The 22,881-nt window shown below is 43.1% G+C and overlaps 1 protein-coding gene across 1 annotated transcript in view; it reads left to right on the forward strand.

Annotated features, from left to right (window-relative positions):
- Nucleotides 1-1,974: 1,974 nt before the first annotated feature.
- LOC121280733 (solute carrier family 22 member 5-like) overlaps nucleotides 1,975-22,881 on the forward strand; it is a 160,272-nt gene continuing 139,365 nt past the window's right edge. Inside the window, exon 1 of the mRNA XM_041192868.1 lies at nucleotides 1,975-2,431. Within this exon, the coding sequence (XP_041048802.1) occupies nucleotides 2,042-2,431 (390 nt within the window). The 5' untranslated portion in view covers nucleotides 1,975-2,041. The remainder of the gene's footprint in view (nucleotides 2,432-22,881) is intronic.

Consider the following 22,881-nt stretch of genomic DNA (forward strand, 5'->3'; position numbering starts at 1 on the left):
AAAGTGATGGAAGGGGTGAACAACATTGTGGCACTTGCTTAGCAATGACTTGCTGAGGGCCACTCAGCCCCTGACCCCATTATAGCCTTGGTTCAAACATGGTCAAAAGAGCTGAACTCCAGAGGTGAGATGAGTGTAACTGCCCTTGAGTGTTGCATTAAGGAGCCCTAGTAAAACTGGAGTCAATAGGAATCGGGAGAAAACTCTCCAGTGGTCAGAGTCATATATAGCACAAAGGAAGCTGGCTGTGGTTGTTGGAGGTCAATCATCACAGTTCCAGGACATCACTGCAGAAGTTCCTCAGGGTAGTCCCCGAGGCTCAAACATCTTCAGCTAATTCATCAATAACCTTCCCTCCATCATAAGGTCAGAAGTGGGGATGTTCGCTGATGATTACACAATGTTCAGCACCATTCACAACTCTTCAGATACTGAAGCAGTCCATGTCCAAATGCAGCAGGAGCTGGGCAATACCCAGGCTTGGGCTGACAAGTGGCAAGTAACTTTCGTGCCACACAAGTGCCAGGCAATGACCATCTCCAACAAGAGGAAATCTAACTATTGTCCCTTGACATTCAATGGCATTACCATTGCTAAATCCCCCACTATCAACATTCTGGTGGTTAACATTGACCAGAAACTGAGCTGGACTAGCCATTTAAATACTGTGGCTACAAGGATGGGTCAGAGGCTAAGAATCCCGTAGCAAGTAACTCACCTTCTGACTCCCCAAAGCCTGTCCATCAGCTACAAGGCACAGGTCAGGAGTGTAATGGAATACTCTCCACTTGCCAGATGAGTGCAGCTCCAACAACACTCAAGAAGCTGGGCACCATCCAGGTCAAAGCCACTTGCTTGATTGGCACCCCATCCACAAACATTCACTCCCTCCACCACTGAGGTACCACAGTGGTAGCAGTGTGTACTATCTACAAGATGCACTGCAGGAACTCACCAAGGCTCCTTGGGCAGCACCTTCCAAACCCATGACCACCACCATCTAGAAGGGAAAAGACAGTAGATACATAGGAACACCATTGCCTGGAAGATTCCCCCCAAGCCACTCACCTCCAGACTGGGAAATATTTCACCGTTCCTTCATTGTCGCTGGGTCAAAATCCTGGAACTCTCTCCCTAACAGCAGTGTGGTTGTAGCTACACCACGTGAACTGCAGCGGATCAAGAAGGCAACTCACCACCACCCTTCTCAAGGGCAATTAGGGATAGGCAATAAATGCTGGCCTAGCCAGTGATGCCCACATCCCATCAATGAATAAATTTAAAAACATTCATGCTGTGCATCACACAGTGAACTGCTCCTCTTGTTCATTGATTACATTCTCTGGGATATCTATTTATAACCTGGTGTGTGGGCTTACATTCGAGTGGAAATCTAGGCTATCTGGGAGGAGGTGAATGGGGCAGAACATTGAGAATTTTTTTTTTAATTGCTGCCAATTTCTCAGAAAGGGAAACTGAAAACATTGTAGATGTTTAACTGGAAGGTAACCAGATATATTAAATATCAGGTTGAAAAGGCTCCAGCTTTACCACTATCAGTAATTTCATCATTCTGCCAGCAGTGCAATTTGTGATGCCATTCTCAAGGGGCATCTGACAACAGGGGAACTACCAAATGCTGTCCCAAACACTTGCTCCATAGGGGGAAGAAAATAACTCCTGCATTGTGGAATGACTGTTCCAATATCGCAAACAGCCTACCCTAATACATTTTAAAATTTATTTTTCATTCCTTGTCAATAATCAATATGTAAACAGAATCTTGAGTTTTTGTAATAGTATCTTTTTGAAGTTACAAAAAATAGCAAAATGTTTCTCTTGCCAAAAGAATAAAAACGCTTCAGTTTTGGCAATCAAATTGTTTGTTAAAAGAACCCCTTTAAGAGTACATTTGGATTGGGAGGAGCTATCAGTGCAGAGTTTGAATTAATTCAAGACTGCAGTTCCGGTCTACTCTCCAACAGCACATTGCCGCAGCCTGACGAAGAAATTCGCTGCCAGTCCTCTCTCTGCCACTAACATGCGGGATTACGATGAAATCACTGCTTTTCTTGGAGAATGGGGACCCTACCAGAAAGTTATCTTCTTCCTCTTGAGCCTCAGCATCTTTCCCAACGGTTTCTGCGGAATGTCCATTGTTTTTGTCGGGGATGTTCCAGAGCATCGCTGCTCAATTCCCCGGAATCTCAATCTGAGTGAAGCGTGGTTGAATCGGACTATCCCTCTGGAACAAGAGAGAGGCAAACTCCAGTACAGCAAGTGTAGACGGTACCGGCTGGATGTGATAGTGAATCTTTCGGAGACATTTCGTGACCCAGATTCTTTCAACATGTCTGAGGTAGAACAGGAGCCCTGTCTGGATGGTTGGGAGTACAGCAAGGATCAGTACATCTCCACCATCGTCAGTGAGGTAAGTGGCTGAAGGGATGCAGTCAATACACCGGCACTAGCCTGAGAATAGGTTATTGCGAAGATAACTAATATATTTCTATTTTTTAAACCGAGCAGATGCGTTTGAACCCAAACGTGACTTGCAATTCTTTATCTTGCATGGCCTCGGACCATCTTTTACTCTGGTGTCTTTGGGTTACTCAGCATTCGATGCTTGAATTTTAAATCCTGCCACAGTAGCCTGTGTTTATCCTTCAGGTTGGCATATAAAATCACACAGGATTACAATAGTGTTAAGGAGGTGGACACGTTGAGTTTTAACACAGCAGAAAGGAAACAGCACTATGATACAAAATGGGCTCCCAGCCACCAGAAGGCGATAACATATAGTTGCTGTGACGTCTTTCTTTGTCCCCTGTAGATCAAATTCCCATCTTGTACTAACTAATGATGCACCCCCCCCCACACAAAAAAAACCAGCCAAAATGAATACATGTAACAAAAACAGAAAATGCTGGAAAAAAACTCAGCAGGTCTGGCAGCATTTGTGGAGGGAGAAACAAGAGTTAACGTTTGGAGTCCATGTGACTTCTTCAGAGCTGGCCTCTCCACAGATGCTGCTGGACCAGCTGAGTTTTTCCAGCATTTTCGGTTTCAGATTTCCAGCATCCGCAGTATTTTTCTTTCATCTGAACGCATTTAAACAGTTTCCTGGCATCAAAATGCGCTCTCAAGTAAAAATATGTGTCCATCGAATACAAGATAATAAACATAAGAAACAAAAATATCTTTGTGAAAGGCAAACCAAGCAATTGCACAGGAATTGCAATAAATGTATACATTGCAGTAGCAGATTTACAGTTAGTGGGGCCAGGGCTCCATTTACAATGAAACACATTGTGCCGTGCCACGGGACCCCCAAACAATAGGGGGGCTTGAAAATGCAGGATAGTGCCAGGGCCTGCTGGAGCACCTTCAAGCAGACTTGTATGTGATCTGCCAAACTGTTTGCCATTCAAGCGACTGACCTTTGAAAAATGCGGTAAAGCTGCTCATCCAAACATAGGCTGATTTTGCCCTGCATTTGCTGCTGATAGGCCAAGTTTTGAAGAAGGAAAATTCAAACGGGATAAGCGAGCACCAGGTGCTATAACACAGCGGACTCCTGGTGAGGCACTGAGCCCCAGGCGAGGCAGCAGGCCCCAGGTCAGATAGCAGATTCTAGACAAGGTGGATGGGGGCCAGGCGAGGCACTGGACCCCAGGTGAGGTGAGAGAGAGAAGGTGTGAGGGTGTTGAGGGAGGTGAGAGAGTATAAGGGTAGTGGGGGGTGAGAGAGAGAGTTTGAGGGTGATGGGGGAGAGAGAAAGTGTGAGGGTGGTTGGGGGACTGGGGTGTGGGTGGTGGGGGGTAGAGAATGTGTGAGGGGGTGGGCGGGGGGCGGGGGGGAGAGTGTTATAGGAAACCTAAGATCAGAATCACAGCTTCATAATTGAAAGATAAATCCTGTTTTTGCAGAGCCTGATAAAAACACAGGATTGACTGTGTGAAACCCTGCCCTGTCAGACATTTTTAATTACCTAAAATCAATGTCAGTTTTTTGGCAATATGAAGCAACATTGAATCTGACAGTCAAAAACACAAAAAAAATTAGGATGAGGCAAGAAGACAAAAAGAGGCAAAACGACTGTTTGTCATCTTATTTTAAAAAGCTTGAAGTATTGAATAGTGGACATTCATCAAAAAGTATGGGCGAGGGAACACCTAAATTATCTGATCACTTGCCGAGTTGTGGGGATACCACAATGACTGCAAAAGTTGAACATGTGGACTCTGAAGTGACAATGGAACTACAAAATGTTGGTAATTTTGTCAAAGTAAGGGAAGAAACCTACCCCTGAAGACATTGCATTCAGGCTAAATTCTATTTCATTGTATGTGGTAGAATATTTCTTACTAAATATACTGAAAAATGTAGGGAATATGGAAAATTTGAGAAAAGAGTATGAGGTTGGAGGCTGAAAGCAATTTAGAGGTTTTCATGAGTCCCATTTTCTGAGGATGAAGAAAAATGAGACGACAGAAATGAGAAATTGATTTTTTTCGGAAACCACTAAGGCAGTCTACTGTTATGTTTGCAAATTATTTCCTAACCATAGTAAAGGAAGACAAATATTCATCAATGGGCACTCTAATTGAAGAAACATTGCAAGAGATATTGCTGATCATGAAGCTTCCGCAGTTCATGCTAATGTTATGTGTAAGTCCGTACGAAGATGCAAATTATCTGGAAGAAATGATTCTGTGTTATCGGCTCAGTTTGAAAAGGAGTGTTCTTGTTGGAGGGAAGTGCTGCGCTATGTTGTTGCCAGTGTCAAACTGCTGTTTTCTTTGGGACAATATCCAAGAGGACATGATGAGCCATCATTGTCAAATTGAAAAGGTAATTTTTTAGCCTGCTTTGAATTTGACCATTTTCTCAAAGAACATTTGAAAAGTTATCAGTATTGTGGCTCAGGGAAGATCAGCTTTTTAAAGCACCAAATCTACGATGAATTCATCACTATAATGGCAGAGGGGCTCAGAAACCAATTCAGTGATGAAGTAAAGGTTGCCAAACATTATTCCATAATAGTTGATTCAACACCAGATGTGAATCATAAACACCAATTAGCATTAATTTTTAGACATGTGACCAGCGATGATGAAGTTGTAGAGCGATTTCTTTGTTTTGTCCCGCGAACATCCCACACCTCTGGCTAGAGACAACTGTTTTGGAAATCACTGCAAACTTAGGTTTGGACATCAAAAATTGTCGTGGGCAGAGCTTTCAACTATGGCAGGAAAATATTCAGGCCTATAGGCAAGACTGAACAATGCGAGTCCCAGCCACTCATTAAATTTAATCCGCAATGCTGGAGCCAAATCTTGTGAGGGAGCTACTCATTTCTTTGACTTTGTTCAAAACATGTATGCCTTTTATTCGGTTTCCATGCATCAGTGGAGTATTGTATGTTACAATCATGATTGGAGCAGGCAAATGATAAATGTTTGACAGTCAAAAGAATTTGTGACACCAGGTGGTCTATTTGTCCAGCTGCTGTTTTGGCTTTGAAAATGAGCAATGATGATATAAAGGAAACCTCATTAGACATGGCCGCATCAAATTCAGAAAAAACACATGCGAAAACTGAAGCAATATCCTTAGCAAAAAAGGTTTGAAATGTAGAATATTGCTGTTTTTACTGTTTTGTGGAGCTGTTTATTTCAAAGAATTAATGCTGTCAGCAAGTCGCTACAACAAGTTGACACAGATTTATTGAATGTTGTGTAATTGTTAGCCTCAGTTAAAGGTTTTGTCATGAAAGATTGTAATGATTATAGCCTGGTGGAAGCAGCGGCACTAACATTAACAGAAGCAGAAAATATAGGCCCTTCTGATATATCTGATGATAAACATTAGGAAAGCAGCAAGTTATTTTTCGATGAAACTACAGACAATTAAATCAATTTAAAAGGGAAAGAGAAGATCATCGTTGAGACTCAGTGTTATTTGTTACACAATAATGGTGCAATCGCAGAGTAGAGGTGAATCTCCAAAGAACCTGTTGATTTATTTTGCATGTTTTTTGACAGAAGTGTGGATAAAAAAGCTAAAAGCTGCTACAGTGAGAAATTAAGTGAATTCTACCCCAAGGACATAGACACATGTCTTTTTGAAGATGAAGTGAAACATTTCATTCATTTTATCAAAAGTGATGAGGTCTGTTCTTCGAGTTCACCAGTTGATTTGTATAGACTTGTATGTGATAGTTTGCAGGCAACCTTTCCAAACTTAGAAACCATTCGGAAAATATTTTCTAATGATATCTGTCACAAATGCTTCTGGTGAACGTTCTTTTTCCGTACTGAAACGAGTAAAAAATTATTTGTAAAATACGATGAGTCAGGAACATTTGACAAGTTTGGCAATATTGACAATTGAAAGTACCTCTTTACAAGATATTAAGATGAAGTAATTTACAATTTCGTAAAGAAAATGTGTAGGAAAAAATGCTATCTAAATTGTCGTGTCAACAAGGCATGGAGAAAAAAAATCTTAAAAATCTGTTTCTCTTCCATATTCTCTTGTTAAAATTCTGTTTTTCAAAATGGACAATTGCTAGGCTGATAAAATGGCTGCAGCTGATCACATGTTGGTAGTTCTGGAAGATTCTAAACAGTTCCAGTGGACAAAAGGTTAACACATCATCCTCCTGGAATGTGACTTGTATTGTCTTAACATTCCAGCCAGCTAACAGAAAGGATCTGTAGACAATAAGTCTGCACCAAACAGCTCTGGACAAAGGCAGCTATTTGGGGGCCGTCATCTCCAATGTGGTGGCAAATGGCTCTAAAGTTACCTGCTCAAAACACAATGGATTTTACCTAGAGCACCTCATTAGCTGAATGGTTTCACCCAAAACTATTCTTTCACATGGCCAAGCTTTGAGCTGTTTGAATTGCTTTAACGATGCAGCTTTTGAATTCCATCTTCAGTCTCTGTTTTAACCTCTGAAGAGAAGCAGGACTCCATGCGATAGCAGCCTGCCTCTCACCATCTCTCTCCAAGACTGGTCTGTAGAAAGAATTCTGTTTTTCTCCTACTAGGTGGACTAATCCCCAGAACACAATAATAACCTGCTGCATCTTCAGCTGCCTCAACCAAGTTCCTAGGACTTTAGAGGAAGTTAACTTTTATTTTTCAAACTAAATGAAAATCTGTGAAATATAGTGAATGGCAGCCTGTATACCTTGTTGATTGGAGTATTTGTTCCAGCACAGGCTCAATCCCAATAAATCCTAATTGTGATGGATGAATCTTTGAAAAAAAGAGTTGCTAGCCAATGTTTTTACTAGCTGTACAGATCGTTTGCAAAATTTAATTAAAATGATCTAACAAAGGACTTGACCACTCAGAATGCTTCTATGTGCATAGCCACATAGTTTTCATTTCCTTATATATCATTAAAATTGCATATAAAATAAATTGAGCAAATAAGTGCATTTCCAGATTCCTGTGGTACCAGTTTTCTGTAACATTTTGGCCTTGCTGCCTTGGAGCTGCCTATCCTGCAGTGATGTCATCGGCTGATTCTTCCATCTTGTTTCTCATCAGCAAGCTCCCTGTTTGCTCGCCTCATCACAATATTTACCATCTTGCATTCAGACAAGAGGTAAGCTTGGATTTCAAAAGGCAATTATTCATACAGGCATGTTTTTACAAGTGAAGAAAGTGAAGTGAAAGTGAAGAAGTGATCAGTATGTATATTTTCCTGGCTTTGGGCTTCGGGCCCCAGGGGTGGGCCCGAAAATGAAGTTGGGAACCGGGCCCCCCTTACTTATATATGCCACTGAATGGGGCCTTGTGCTCAGCTTCATTTTTGCTCTGCCCCCCCATCTGCATCAGGGACCATCCCTGCTCCCTCCAGAAGCAACCCAAAACTACAGAGCATTGATTATTTCTCCAGCTGTTTCACGGTCTCATAACCACTTCTGCGCACTATCATATAATCTCAGTTCTCGCCACTCAATCGAAAAAACTTAGTGCCTCTAGCAAGATGATACAACTTAAAATGTGTATGCAAGTGAGTGCTGCTTTGCTGTTGTGCAGTCAGTTAGCGCGTAGTACATTAATGGCAGGATTGAGGTGTGTGCAATGCCAAGTTTGTGAGTTCAAGCCAAACCTAGAACAACTACTGTTGAGCAGCTCATATTGGCAAAAATGTGAGCTTTCGACTGGCTGTGGAACGGGACACGGTGCAATCTCAAGCAATAAAATAATTTAATTAGAAGAGACCAATTTCCGTAGATTGAGAATGGATCTGTCCCGGTTACATGTCTCAAGTGTCAACATATATACTGAAAATACTCTGCAGATGAAGCAGCTTCTGTGGAGAGAGAGATGAAGGCAATGATCCTTCTGATATCGCTGATCCTGTGCTGTGTTTCATCTCGGTATTGACTGTTTGGCTTGTTTCATGTTCAATTTGTTGCCAATTTCTCAGATCGATAAAAGTTGCAGCAATGGTTATAATCTAAACCATCTGATGTTTAGCGGTAATAGAAGTGTTACGAGCAGGTCAAACATTCAAGATAGAGATTAAAATCCCTGGTTAAGCTCAATCTTATGAAACAGTTAATTTATACCCAAGCTTTCCTAAAATGCATCACTATATGAAGTAGGCAATAGAATTCTTGAAGTACATTAGACGGAGTGGGAGGGTGTTGGGGGGTGGGGTGGTGATCATGTAGTTTCCTGACTAGCGGTCTCTAGGTTAATTTAACCTGTGACTCTCTTTGATCTCTCTCCCCGTCTTTATGCTGCAGTTTTTAAAAGAAAGACTGAAATACAATAATGCTTTGAGATTCCTGGTGGTCATGAACAATGACAGAGAAAACAGCCAATAAAGTCCAGCCGTGCCAGGTAAGAGTGCCATGGGCTGCTTTGGCACTCCTGATATTTTAGACTGGGGATAAACTGGTGGGAATCATTCTAACGGGTTCAGACTATTAGCTGGGGAAGAGGGCTATCCAGAAGGTGCCCCTCTGCCCCATGTGTGCAAAGCTGGACCAATAAATCATTCGATATTAAGTCTTTTCTGAGGCATGTTCACACCAATTCAGTTCTGCCTCTTTAATGCTCCATGAAATTGATTGCACAGAATCACATTTATTTGAAGAGCAACACAGCCTGCTCCAGCAAAAAGGTTATTTTTGAGATGCAATACCGAAATGAACGAACGATTTACGCTGATCACTCACTTTCATCCATGTCCCTGTCACCGAGAAGTTGACAGGTTTAATAAAGCTGCCGCTAACCACATCAAACCACCAGGCTTAGTTACACAGACAAAACCATAAGGTGTCAACGGAACAGTTATACATTCCTTTATGGTGCAAAAACACAAAGGAAAAAGAGCCCAATCATGGCTAACAAAATAAATTAAGGGTAGTATTAGATCCAAAGAGGAATCATATCAAGTTGCTAGAAAAATAACAAGCCTGAGGATTGAGAGCAGTTTAGAATTCAGCAAAGGAGGATCAAGAGATGGATTAAGAGGGGAAAAATAGAGTATGAGAGTAAATGTGCAAGGAACATAAAAGCAGACTGTAAAAGCTTCTATAAGTATGTAAAAAGAAAAAAGATTAGTGAAGACAAATGTAGATCCCTTATAGTCTGAAACAGGAGAATTCAAAATAGAGAACAAGGAAATGGCAGAGCAATCAAACAACTAATTTAGTTCTGTTTTCATGGAGGAAGACGCAACTAACTTCCCAGAAATACTAGGGAACCAAGGGTCTCGTGAGAAGGAGGAATTGAAGGAAATTAGCATCAATTAAAAAAAAGTGCCAAAGAAATTAATGGGACTGAAAGCCCCCCAGGGCTTGATAATGTACACCCCAGGGTACTAAAGGAGGTGGCTATGGGAATAGTGGATGCGTTGGTTGTCACCTTCCAAAATTCTGTAGATTCTGGAATAGTCCCGGCAGATTGGAGAGTGGCAAATGTAACCCCACTATTTAAAAAAGGAGGGAGGGAGAAAACGGAATTACAGTCCAGTTAGCCTAATATCAGTAGTGGGGAAAATACTAGAGTCTATCATAAAGGATGTGATAAAAGGACAGTTAGAAAATATCAACGGGATTAGACAAAGTCAACACGGATTTATGAAAGGGAAATCATGTTTGACAAACCTTTTGGAGTTTTTTAAGGACTTATCAACCAGAATAGAATAGAGAGAGCCAGTGGATGTGGTGATTTTGGGTTTTCAGAAAGCTTTTGATAAAGTCCCACATAAGAGGTTAGTGTGCACAATTAAAGCACATGGGATTGGGGGAAATATATTGGCATTGGTTGAGAATTGGTTTCAAACAGACAGGAAACAGACAGTAGGACTAAATCGGTCTTTTTCAGAGTGGCAGGCGGTGACTAGTGGGTACTGCAGGGATCAGTGCTTGGGCCCCAGCTGTTCACAATATATATCAATGATTTAGGTGAGGGACATGAAACTTGGTGGGAATGTGAGTAGTGAATAGAATGGCAAGAGGCTTCAAAGTGATTTAGACAATTTGAGTGAGTGGGCAAATACATGGCAGATGCAGTATAATATGGATAAGTGTGAAGTTATCCCCTTTGGTAGGAAAATCAGAATGGCAGAGTATTGTTTAAATGGTGATTGATTGGGAAATGTTGAGCTACAAAGGGTCCTTGTACACTGATCACTGAAAGCAAGCATGCAGGTACAACAAGCAGTTCAGAAGGCAAATGTTATGTTGGCCTTCGAGAGGATTTGAGTACAGGAGCAAGGATGTCTTACTGCAGGTGTACAGGGCCTTGGTGAGACCACACCTGAAGTATTGTGTGCAGTTTTGGTCCCCTTCCCTAGGAAAGGATATACTTGTCATAGAGGGAGTGCAGTGAAGGTTCACCAGACTGATTCCTGGATTGGCAGGATTGTTATGTGAGGAGAGATTAGGTCAACTAGGCCTGTATTCATTGGAGTTAAGAAGAATGAGAGGGGATCTCATTGAATGTATAACACTCTGACATGGCTGGACAGACTAGATGCATAGATGATGTTTCCTTTGGCTGGGCAGGGGGAGGGGGTTGGTCTAGAACAAGGGGTCACAGTCTCAGGATACAGAATAATAGAACCATAGAAAAGTTACAGTGTAAAAAGAGGCCATTCAGCCTATCATGTGTGCGCTAGCCCAAAAAGGGAAAAAAGAAATTGGTCATTACAGGGTAGGCCAATAGGACTGAGATGAGGAGAAACATCTTCACTCAGATGGTGGTGAACCTGTAGAATTCTCTGATACAGAAAGTTGTGGAGGCCAAGTCACTGAATATATTTAAGAAGGAAATAGATTTCTAAACTCTAAAGGCGTCAAGGGGTACGGGGAGATAGCAGGAACATGGCATTGAGATAGAAAGGGCTGAATGAGCTACTCCTGCTCCTATTTTCTATGTTTCTAATCTGAGTGTATGGGGGTGGTGGGGATGGGGTGGGGGTTTTGGTTCTACATTTACTTGATATAGTCTGATTGTCAATAAATTGCACCCTGTATGCTCCTCTCAGCCTTCAGAGGTATTTGATTGTAAAGGCAATTTAAGATGCAGACTGTGGGAATGCTCGGTGTTTCCTGTGTCTCATATTGCAGTATAATACACCAGTGCTGGCTCTGAAACAGTGGCTCTTAGTTTCTAGGTGAAACTCACTCATCATTTTGGGGCCCTCCTGTTGTTTGGGGGCTGCGTGCCATTGCACGGTGTGTTTCATTGTTAATCCACCCCTACACAGGGGTGAGCCACCATCTAGCCACTGGGATTTATTCAGCCCTGAATACAAGCATCAATCCAGAAGTATAAAATCTGCTAGATTGTTTAGTGGAAGTCTCTGATGAGTGGAGCATCTTAAAGCAGGCATCGAGAGAACAGGGCTAGTGGTACACTTAGATGGCTGACTAGGTGTGCTAAAAGCTGATGCTATGGGATTGGCAGCTTGGGATGGGGGTGCAAGACTGGATCAGATGGCTGCCTCTGAACAGGGGCCTGCAAGACTGGAGTCTTGCTGGTGATAAACACCATGATCCTGGATCAGATATCAGTGCCCCCACATTTGGGGACAGCTCAGGGATCTGCCCCAAAGTCAGTGATTGGAATAGGACTATGGGACCCATCGTAGGAGTTTGTTTGGTGGTTGACAGGACCATAGCTAGAAGTGGATCAGATTGCAGAGCCATTGCAGAAGGAAAGGACCTTGTGACATTTAGATCTCTTGACTCGGTAACTTGTGCTACGGAGTTGGGACATGATGAAATTTGCGAATATTGCATTAGCTGTCATTGACTAAGGTAATCAAGTAGCATTGGCAGGCCTATGCAATCAGCATGGAGTAGACCAGATCACCAACATCAATTGAGATGTGTGTCGGCTGCAGTGCTAGGGGGCCTTGGATTTCTGACTGTATGGGCAGAGTCGATTTTGTGTCTCAATAACCCTGATGTCAGACAGGGAAATCTGCACATCTGAACAGGTCTCTCTGTGTCTATAATCCTCTCTCAGCGAGGCCTTGAGAAACAAAGATGTGAGTTGAATTATGAGGTGGAGATGAATAGGGCCAAAGATATACTAGGGTCTCCAGGTGGTTAATGATGTAGCAACTCATGCTGTAGTTCCCTAACTCCCTTCTCTCCTACCGGGTTTGTATTGGGGTCCTTCAATCTCCTGAGCTCAATGGCAGTATGGTATTCCTGAAGCAGCTTGTCACCTAACATGGCGGAAAATCCAGGGGCAGGATTAGTCTGTATGATAGCCAGGGAATCATGCAGTAGTGGATGAAACTCAGTGCATACTGGAGGAGAGCACCCATTAAGGTGTCATGGTGTTCATTGGTAATGATGAAAGCAGCTGTGTAAGAAGTGGCACACTCTTGTGTAACTAAAATGAGTTGTCACTCATGCTTGATAATGTTAACAGAAAATAAGTTACCAACCACCTCTGCTGGGTCACTCAAAGACTGGGGGACGACAATGTGCGGATAGCCCGGAGCGCAAGTACGTGGTCCTGGTCAATAGAGGCATCCACGTCAAGCCCATTGAAATGTCGGTGGATGACAATTTGAACTGATAACATGATAGATGACCAATATGTAGGTGGAGAGCAGTAGTGAGGCCATCCAGAACATCACAGGGAATGAAAATGCATTCCCTGAAGGGAGCAAAGGACTCATTGCGACGAAAAATGAGCAAACCATCTCATGCAGTGGTAGCAACCCAGAGGTAGCATTTGACACTGCAAATGTTGGTAAGCTTCTTTGAAGGGCTGGTGCCTTATAACAAGTGAGCATGCATGCAATGAAGGAGGGGACTGGTTAGCTAACCATGCTGGCCACCTGGTGAAAGGGAGTTTCACTGAGCCTGACACAATCATCAACTAGTAATAGGGGGAAGTGGTGGTGTAATGGTTCTGTTCCTAGATTAGTAGTGCAAAGGCCCAGGCTAATGCCCTGGGGGTATAACTTCAAAACGTAACATGGCAGCTGGCAGAGTTTAAAAACAATTCATTAAAAAAAAACTGGAATATAAAGCTAGTCTGTAATCATGGCCATGAAGCTATCATTGATTGTTAAAAGAAAACTCATCTGGTTCACGAATCCCTTTTAGGGAAAGAAACCTGCCATCCATACCTGGTCCAGCCTACATGTGACTCCAGATCCACAGCAATGTAGTTGACTCTTAACTGCCCTCTGAAATGATCTAGGAAAGGCAATCAGTTCAAGGGGACTCAGGGATGGTAACAAATGCTGGCCTTTCCAGCCATGCCCACATCCCATGAAAGAATACATTTTTAAAAAAGATATCCGGTGGTAACTGAGGGTGTAGCCCCTCTCGCTGTCTATCAGGGGCCATGTGCTGTTCTGTTAAGGCTCCGTCCAGTGATCCCCTAGTACGGGCAATCTGGGGGGGTGGAGCTTCCTGACAAGAGTCCTGATGGAGCGTGTAGCAGTTAAAAAGCTTTCTGTAATAAAGCTTAGCTGTTTCTTGTTGAAACCTGTCCACTCCGTCGAGTGGACATCATTTAATGATGAGGTTAAAATTAACTCGGGCTCTGCGCCTCGCCCTGTTATTGTGAGTACATCAAAATTTAAGGAAAAAAGCTACTCACCAGTCCTGCCAACTCTTCGACAGAATCAATCCATATGATGCGACTGTGGAAGACTGGAGCCAGTATGTAGAGGGCCTCAGATTTTAATTCATAGCCAACAAAATTACCACGGAGGAAAAGCAGAAAGCCATCTTCTTGGGTATATGTGACTGTAAAACACACAATCTTATTTGCAAACTGTTGGTCCCGAGCGTGTCTAATTCTAAGTCCTATAATGAATTAGTGGACCTTGTGAAAACGCACTTCCAGCTGAAGCCATCTGTAATAATGCTGCATTTTAAATTTAATTCCAGAGTTAGGGCCCCAGGAGAGTCCTATGTAGCAAACCTCGAGCAGTTAACAGGACACTACAACTTTGGGGACACATTAAATTATATGCCGTGGGACCGATTAGTTTGTGGAGTTGAGGATGATGCCATACAGTGCCGTTTACTCACTGAGGTCGACATTGACCCTAGAAAGTGCTGCAAGATACTCGCAGGCTTTGTAACACATAGAACATGACACTGTACATCATGTTGGGTGGGAACCTTACCATTGACTGTGGCGCGGAAACCAGTCCACAGCATCGAAACATGATGTAACGTCCGCTGTGAGAAACATGAAAAAGCCTAGTAGAAACGCTCCAGCAGCGACTTCAAGATGAAGTTGTTATAGGATGTGGTGGTGACCATGGAGTGGACACTTGTAAATTCAAGGAGGCAGAATGTCATTACTGCCATAAGAAAGGTCATGTGGTGAAGCAGTGCCAGGCAAAGCTGAAGCAGCCCGTAAAACAGCAAATCAACATGATCGAATTAAAGGATAAGCAGAGACTGAAGCTGCCGACTCCAATGTTTATTCACTGTATAATGTAACAGCTGTGAAAACCGAACCTATCACTGTCACAATCCAAGTTAATGAGAAACCACCAATAATGGAGGTGGATATGGGTGCCTCAACTACAGTAGTAAGAGAGCACACTTTCGGGTACCTTAATGAAGGTAGACAGCTAATAAACCTGGAGCAAACGACTGCTAAATTAAGGACATACACAAGAGAATCTATTCAGGTAAAGGGCATCACCAAAGTGCCAGTTTCTTACAAGCAACAGACAGCCCAGCTGCCTGTAATAGTTGTGAAAGGAGAAGGACCCAGTCTTTTAGGCTGAGACTGGCTACAGAAGATCAAGCTCCACTAGCCTGAGATATATAACCTCAAATCTAATAGAGTTCCAGAACTTCTAAGAAAATACAACATGGTTTTTCGGGATGAAATTCGGGAAGTTAAAAGACATGCAGGCCAAAATACATGTGGAGCCACAGGTGACACCTGGCTTGTTTAAGTTAAGACCTGTGCCTTATACATTAGAAAGAGAATGTTGACGAGGAGCTGTTAGAAAAGCTGGGCATTATCCAACCTGTTCAATTCTTGGAATGGGCTGCGTCCATAGTTCCAGTGGTTAAGCCTGACTGCACCACATGTATCTGTGGAAACTATAAATTGACCGTAAATAAGGCAGCCAAACTGAACAAGTACCCTATCCCAAGGATAGATGACTGATATGCCAAACTGGCTGGAGACAAGTCCTAAACGAAATTGGATATGAACCACACTTACCAGCAACTGGAGCTCAATAGCATATCGAAGGAGTGCGTAACCATTAATGCACGCAAGGGTCTCTACCAGTACACCCGTCTACCCTTTGGGATCTCGTCAGCATGTGCTTTCTTCCAGAGAACAATGGAGAGCCTTTTACAAGGACTTCCATGAGTAATTGTATATCTAGATGATGTGCTCATCACGGGGTTAACTGAGACTGAACACTTAACCAACCTGGTGGAGGTGCTAAGAAGGCTCATGCAAGCTGGTGTATGGTTAAAGAAGGAAAAGTGCACATTTCAGGCACCAGAAGTGACTTATCTTGGCTACAGGGTGGATGCCATGGGACTACACCCAGTAGAAGTCAAAGTTCAGGCAATAAAAGAGGCGCCATCACCATGCAGTGCAACAGAACTCAAGTCCTTCCTGGGCATGATCAACTACTGTAGCCGCTTCTTGTAAATCTATCAACTGTATTGGCACCATTACACTCGTTACTAAAAGAGAACCGCCATTGGCTTTGGGGGGCACAACTGGAAGAAGCCTTCGTGAAAGCAAAAGAGTTGTTGCATTTGTTGTGTCTATTTGGTACATTATGACCCGTCAAAGGAGCTGGTATTAACATGTGATGCCTCTCCCTACGGAGTGGGAACTGTGTTATCCCATAAAATGGAAAATGGGTCTTAAAGGCCCATTGGCTATGCCTTGAGAATCCCAGCTAGAAAACGAAAGTTTATCGGTGGTATTCGGGGTGAAGAAATTCCACCAGTACCTGCATGGTCACCATTTCACTATTGTGCTGGACCGTAAGCTATTAATGGGTCTATTCAGCAAGGACAAGGTCATCCTACCAATAGCATCAGCAAGGATACAACGATGGGCTCTGACATTATCTGCGTATGAGTATACTTTTATGTACTGTTCTGCCCTACACATTGCAAATACAGATGCGCTCAGTCATCTCCTGTTACCAGACAGTGTTGTGCATACCCCCATTCTGCAGGAATTAGTGCTGTTATTGAACTTCTTAGATTCTTCCCTTGTGTGTGCAAAACAAATTAGAAATTGGACAAAGATCCAACATTATTAAAAGTCAGAGACTTTGTCTTAAAAGGATGACCAAACTTGACCATTCCACGTCAGACAGATGGAATTGAGCTGCCAAAGCAGAATTTTGTTGTGGGGGTCAAGAGTGGTGGTCTCACCACAAGGCAGAGAGCCACTCTTGACAGAACTCCATAGTGCCCATCAGGGTATATCAAAATGAAAATACTTACATGAAGCAATGTATAATGGCCAGGCATTGATGGAGATATTGAAAACTTGGTCAAGCACTGTCTCAACTGTCAGGAACAACAGCAGTTACCTGTTCCGGCTCCCCTGCATCCGTGGGAGTGGCCTAGTCGACCCTGGGTTCGATAACATATCAATTAAGTAGGGCCATTCTTGGGCACCATGTTCATGTTAATCGTAGATGCACATTCCAAATAGATGGATGTATATGAAGTCGTCGCCAACGTCAAACCCATCTATCAAGAAGCTCCGTCACAGTTTCAGCGTACATGGCCTACCTGAAATTGTCGTTTCAGATAATGGCACTGCTTTTACCAGCATAGACAGTAGGAGGGGCTATATCCTCAGTTACCACATTTCTTCCTTCAATTTCTATTTACAGGGAAACATTTGAACATCGAACAACATATACATATAAACAATTTCAGGTGATTAAGGATCAAGTTTCTGAGGTGCCCACCTTATAAGGCTAGAGCAACGTAGTTCTACCAGTGTATGGATCTGAAAGGATTCAGACGTATTAAATGCCCCATTACCACCTCTCATTGAATGACATAGCCGAAAGGGCAGAACAAACTTTTAATCTGGGTATGAAAAAGCTATTGAAGGCACTCCGGAATCTCAACTTTCCCACTTTCTTTTCAGTTATCATACACACCACTTTCAACTACAGGCTCAACGCCATCTGAATTATTGATGAAATGCCACCTACATACATGGATACACCTGGTATTTCCGAATTTAGAGGGGAAGGTAGAGCATAATCAGAGTAGTCAGAAATTTAACCACAACCTACACAGCAAAGCTCGCACATTCACTGTGGGTGACACGGTATTCATGTGAAATTTCGGCTGTGGACCCTGTTGGACTCCTGGAACCATTGGCTCAGAGTCAGGTCCATTATCTTTCCAAGTACAAGTGGGAGATAGAATTATCCATAAGCATGCTCATGCCAGAGGGATATTCCAACAACCAGCTATTCCGCCTGTGATTAATGTCAAACCGTAAATTCCTGAGGCGACTGATCGACCTAGAGTAGACATGCCCAATGTCTCTGTAGAGTTGCCAAACCCTATCAGGGATCATGAGACTGAGGTTCCGATCAGTGAGCCATAAGCGTGGGCAATCTGGGGTGGGGGGTGGGGGGGGGGGCTTCCTGATGAGAGCTCTGATTGAGAATGTAGCACCTAAAAAGCTCTCTGTTATAAAGTTTAGCTGTTCCTTGATGTAACATGTCCGCTCTGTTGAGTCATTACATGTATGGAGGAGCAGACTTGGCACGGGGCGTCCTCATAATCAGCTGCATTGCAGCTTACAAAATCTGTTAGAATGTTCACAGATCCATCCAGGTGCCTGACAGAGGCATGGTGGTGACTGAATGTCCTGGTCTGGCCTACATGTGACTCCAGGCCCACAGCAATGTGGTTGACTCTTAACTGCCCTCTGAAATGGCACAGCAGGGACAGTTAGGGATAGGCAACACATTCGGGCCTTGCCAGCAATGCCAACATCCCATGAAAGAATAAATTTAAAAAAAACAAAAATATTGACATGGGGGCTGGCAGAGTGTTCTCCCCTGCACAATTTCTCAAGAGGCCTGCACACAAGGTTCGCTGTCTGTGAGGACACAAGTACAATGCTTGGACTGCACAGTATATGGACTAAAGTGTTTGACAGAAGCTACAATGGGCATAGCTTCAACTTCACAAGGCAACCAGGCAATTTGACAACCGTGCAGTTTGGCAATGAAAGAAACAGTTAGTTTGAGTCTGTTGCCATGAGTAACAAACAGGGTTGATGCAACACCATGCTTCTTAACAACACCGTTTATGACAACCCAGAGCTGATTGTCTGGATGGGGAAGAGTAATGGTTTTAGTGGATGAAAGAGCAGATTGTGCCAATTTAAATCTTTTGTGGAAGTTATCTGTCCACTCGATCCTTTCACTGGACCGACGACTGGCAGCATCAGCATCCATGGAGGCTATGAGGCACACTGAGGAAGGACTCTTGAAAGCATCTTGCAGGCTCCAATGAAAGATCTGATGCCAGAGTAAGTAGAGAGAATGACCTTGCATTGGTGGAGAGTAAGTAGAGAGAATGACCCTGCAGTGTGGTCTAGCTTGCAAGGCACCCTGGGACCAAAATCCATCCCAGAATAGTTGTCATCTTCGGGAAGATGACAGTTTTAGGATCAGGTAGGCACAGGTCACATCATGACAGAGCATGCAGTACATGCCGTCAGTTGTGTAGAAATTCTTCAGAACTGTTATCACCGCAGTAGAGATCATCTGTAAGTTTGATGACTGTGCCCTCTGTTAGAAAATCACCGAGGACACAGCATGTCAATTCCTCAAGGGCAGTTTCAGATTCAAGCATGTCCATGGCGGATGAAGTGTATACATGAGTACTTTTTGCAGGATGTGACCACTCCACAATGCTTCATGGAAGATTACACTAATGGAATTTGGTAAAAGGCTTTGGTTAGATCTATTGCAATGATGTGTTTCTGCTGGGCAATCGTTTGTAAGGTTGAGTCAACCTCATCTGCCATGAGTGAAGGGTGTGGCTTACTGCCATGCCCAAGATCAGCGAATGTTGTGACAAGTTGAAACCCTCCCATTTGACTTTGTCACGATAAATGATGGTTCAAGGTACCCCATAGTGACCCCCGCAACCTTAGGTTGAGAAAAGATACCAAGACCTTCAAGGCCATCAAATTGCTGGAAATGCTGGATCGGAGACTTTATCATACTTCTGAAGGAATGTGTGGAACTGAGAATATGTGTGCAGAGGCAGGGTGTGATCTTGGGTTCCACAAGAACAGATTTGAAAGCAGCTGATGATACTTATGCATGTGCTGTTTGATAAGTGGCTGTGTCATGTCATCCTGAGATGGCTGAGAATCTTGGTCACTGGAAGACATGTCGTATCCGAGCAACATGCTCATCGCAAGACAGAACTTGCAGTTCAAGGGAGAAATTCACAATATGAATTTTGTCAATAACACTTGTCAAAATATGTGGTCGAGGCCAAGTGTTGGGTGGCTTGGTACACTTTGGTCCTGAAGGAAGAGAGGACAGTTCAACTGCAAGCATCATGAGGTCTGCAAGAGGTAGTGTCATCTCAATAAAATTCTCTAGTTAGATTGTTGTTAACCTTGAGGAAGTTTGAAGTACGTGGACTCATCTCATTCTGCATGGACTGAACAAAGCACAAAATCCATTAACATAGATAGTGGAGTCACCCACTAGCATTTGGCCAGTCAAATTGACACATTGTGAACAAGCCACAAGTACCTCATTATCAAAGCTGTCCATGACCAGGTCTTTGAAGGCAAGTTTGTGATGGTCTCTGGCCAGAGAGAAGTGTATTTCACCAACAATTTGTAAATGCCATGAACCATCAGTATGGTGAGCAGACTAGATGAACTCTTCACTGGGACACCGAGTTCATAACTGGAAGCACAGATCATGTTGCCAGTGGCTCCACTGTCAATGGCTACAGGAATAGCATGGTGCTTGAAGAATGTATTTAAGTAGGGTGCCTGATGGATCTGTACACAGTGCAGCTAATTTCAACGAGAAATCAGGTTCGTCATCTGCTTCATCTAAGTGAGCATCTGCGACGCTATCGTTATTATCATCACCCAAGATAGCAGCTATCTTACAAGCTTTAGCTATATATTGGCAGTCTTGATCTGGCAGAAAATTACAATTGCTGAGAAAATGCTTATCCAGATAGCCCACTTGCTTACATTTTGGGCATGACACTTGTCAAATGTGTGAAGGAGGGAAGTTATGGAATCTGGTCTTGTTAGGTGAGGGCGAAATGATCCGGTGCCTCTGAAAGGAAGAAACAGCAGTGCCAAGAGCCTTGGTATCAGCTGACATGTGAATTTCATTTAACAGAGAATCCAAGGCTTGGGAGATCTCTGGCTTGATGGATGCCAGGGTCTGTAACCTGAGCTCAGTGCTGTATCTTTGCTTCACCTGGTGTGGTAGGCTAGGGTGAATGAGTTGTTGCCAACGTAGAACCACTATGTTCTGCAGTGAGGGTGGCACCTAATCCTCATCAAGAGGTCAACCGTGATGACTGCAAGAAGTTATCCTCAAAGAACACCATCAGACATTGATACAGATCCTCGTGCCTTTTGTTTGATTATAATCTGAAATCAGCCAGGACTAAGAGATGGGCAGCTGTGACCTGGAAACCATAATTGCAGGCAGGTGGCCTGCCATATCGAAGTGAGTGACGATGCTTTAACTATACAGTTGCGTCGTATAATGGGGCAGTAATTTGTTATCTGCCCTAGTATCAGGACCAGTTAGTTTACTTTTTGTTGAGTGGTGAGTCCTAGAAATATCCATCACCTGAATCCATGAAGAGGGTTATTCCTGGTTCTTTGCTCCCAGTTTAAACTGTCAGTGAGGAGGGAGGGAAAGTTAGAATCAAGTATCAAAATGTAGTTTAGGTTCTGACTCCAATGATCAAATGAATTGACGATCCCAAGCTTTCCTAAGCACCCCTGCCATAGTTTCCACTGCCACTGTATTGTAATATTGTGGACTAAGTAGAGGTCAATATGCGTATGAGTGCCAAATAATCTCACCAATTTACTTTGCAGATGGAGGGGAAAGGTTCCAACACTGCCACCACGCCAGTAAGCTCTGTTTACCATCAGGTTGGCACAAATACAGGAACACAATACTAACAGTGTTGAGGTGGAAACTGTAGATTAAAGGGTTAACTCTAATGATAGCTACTGAGCATGTGCCTAAGGAGCTATGTCACAGTGGTGTCACTCACTGAGAAGATGAGTGAGAACTACCTCAGAGAGTAGCTCTAGCTATGTCTTTATTTTCTATAAACTTGTAAATAGGTTGTAAATAAAGGTATTTTGAACAAAAGACCATTACCTGCAGCAAGATCTCTTGTAGAGTAAGAAGCCAACGAATCCCAAGACAAACCCGCAATAACAAATGGCGGCGGCAGTGACTACACCCACAGAGGAACCGTGGAAAACGGCGGGAAAAGCCTCAAGTGAAACCAAGCAACAGTGCAGAGCAGCAGGTGAAGGACTTTGAGGCCAACCCAGTAACCACATTAGAGATGACAAAATAACAAGGACAGCCCAGGGACTGCCAAGACAAGCAGTCATGAAGACAACCTCGAATCAGGGTGAGAAATGGCTACTACTTTATCCCTACCAGAATAATTTCAAAATACAGAAGGCCCCAGACAGAACAGTGGCAAAATTGGCAAAGATGTTTTACCCAAACTGCAACCCAGTCTTGCAAATAAAAATAACAAAGATCAAGTTAGCACTTTGTCATACTCCCAGCAGCATATAACAATGTGCTGGACAGACAGGGGGTGAACGAAGAGACATCCTCCTTTGAGGATGTCATCTGAGCCTTTGACTCATTCTTCAGTCTTCATAAAATTATTGTGATAGAGAGAGCGAAATATAATCAACACAGTCAAAAAGCAGGGTGAAGGATCAACTCATTCATCAACAAATTGTACTGCCTAGCTGAAAATTGTGAGTATGGAATACGAAAAGATGACCTGATCGGAAATAGAATAGTCATTGGCATTTTAGATGAAAATCCCTGACTTCTTACAAACTCAGGAAGATTTAAATTTAAGTAAAGCTGTTCAACTGGCCAGACAAGCTGAAGAGCAGAGGCAGAATAAGAGATGTGAGGGAAATTCTCCAAGAACAGCCCGATGAAGTTGTTCAGTTTTTGGGTTGTAAAACTGAAAATATAGCAAGCAAGGAAATGCCTGGAAGTGGTGTTGAGCACCATTTTCCGGTGTCCCAGCTGCCCCTGGGAAGAAGGTCCACAGGCAGGAAGAATGCCCTGCCCAAATTGCACAGTGC

The sequence above is a fragment of the Carcharodon carcharias genome, chromosome 8, assembly GCF_017639515.1.
Source record: "Carcharodon carcharias isolate sCarCar2 chromosome 8, sCarCar2.pri, whole genome shotgun sequence".
Classification (NCBI taxonomy): domain Eukaryota; kingdom Metazoa; phylum Chordata; class Chondrichthyes; order Lamniformes; family Lamnidae; genus Carcharodon; species Carcharodon carcharias.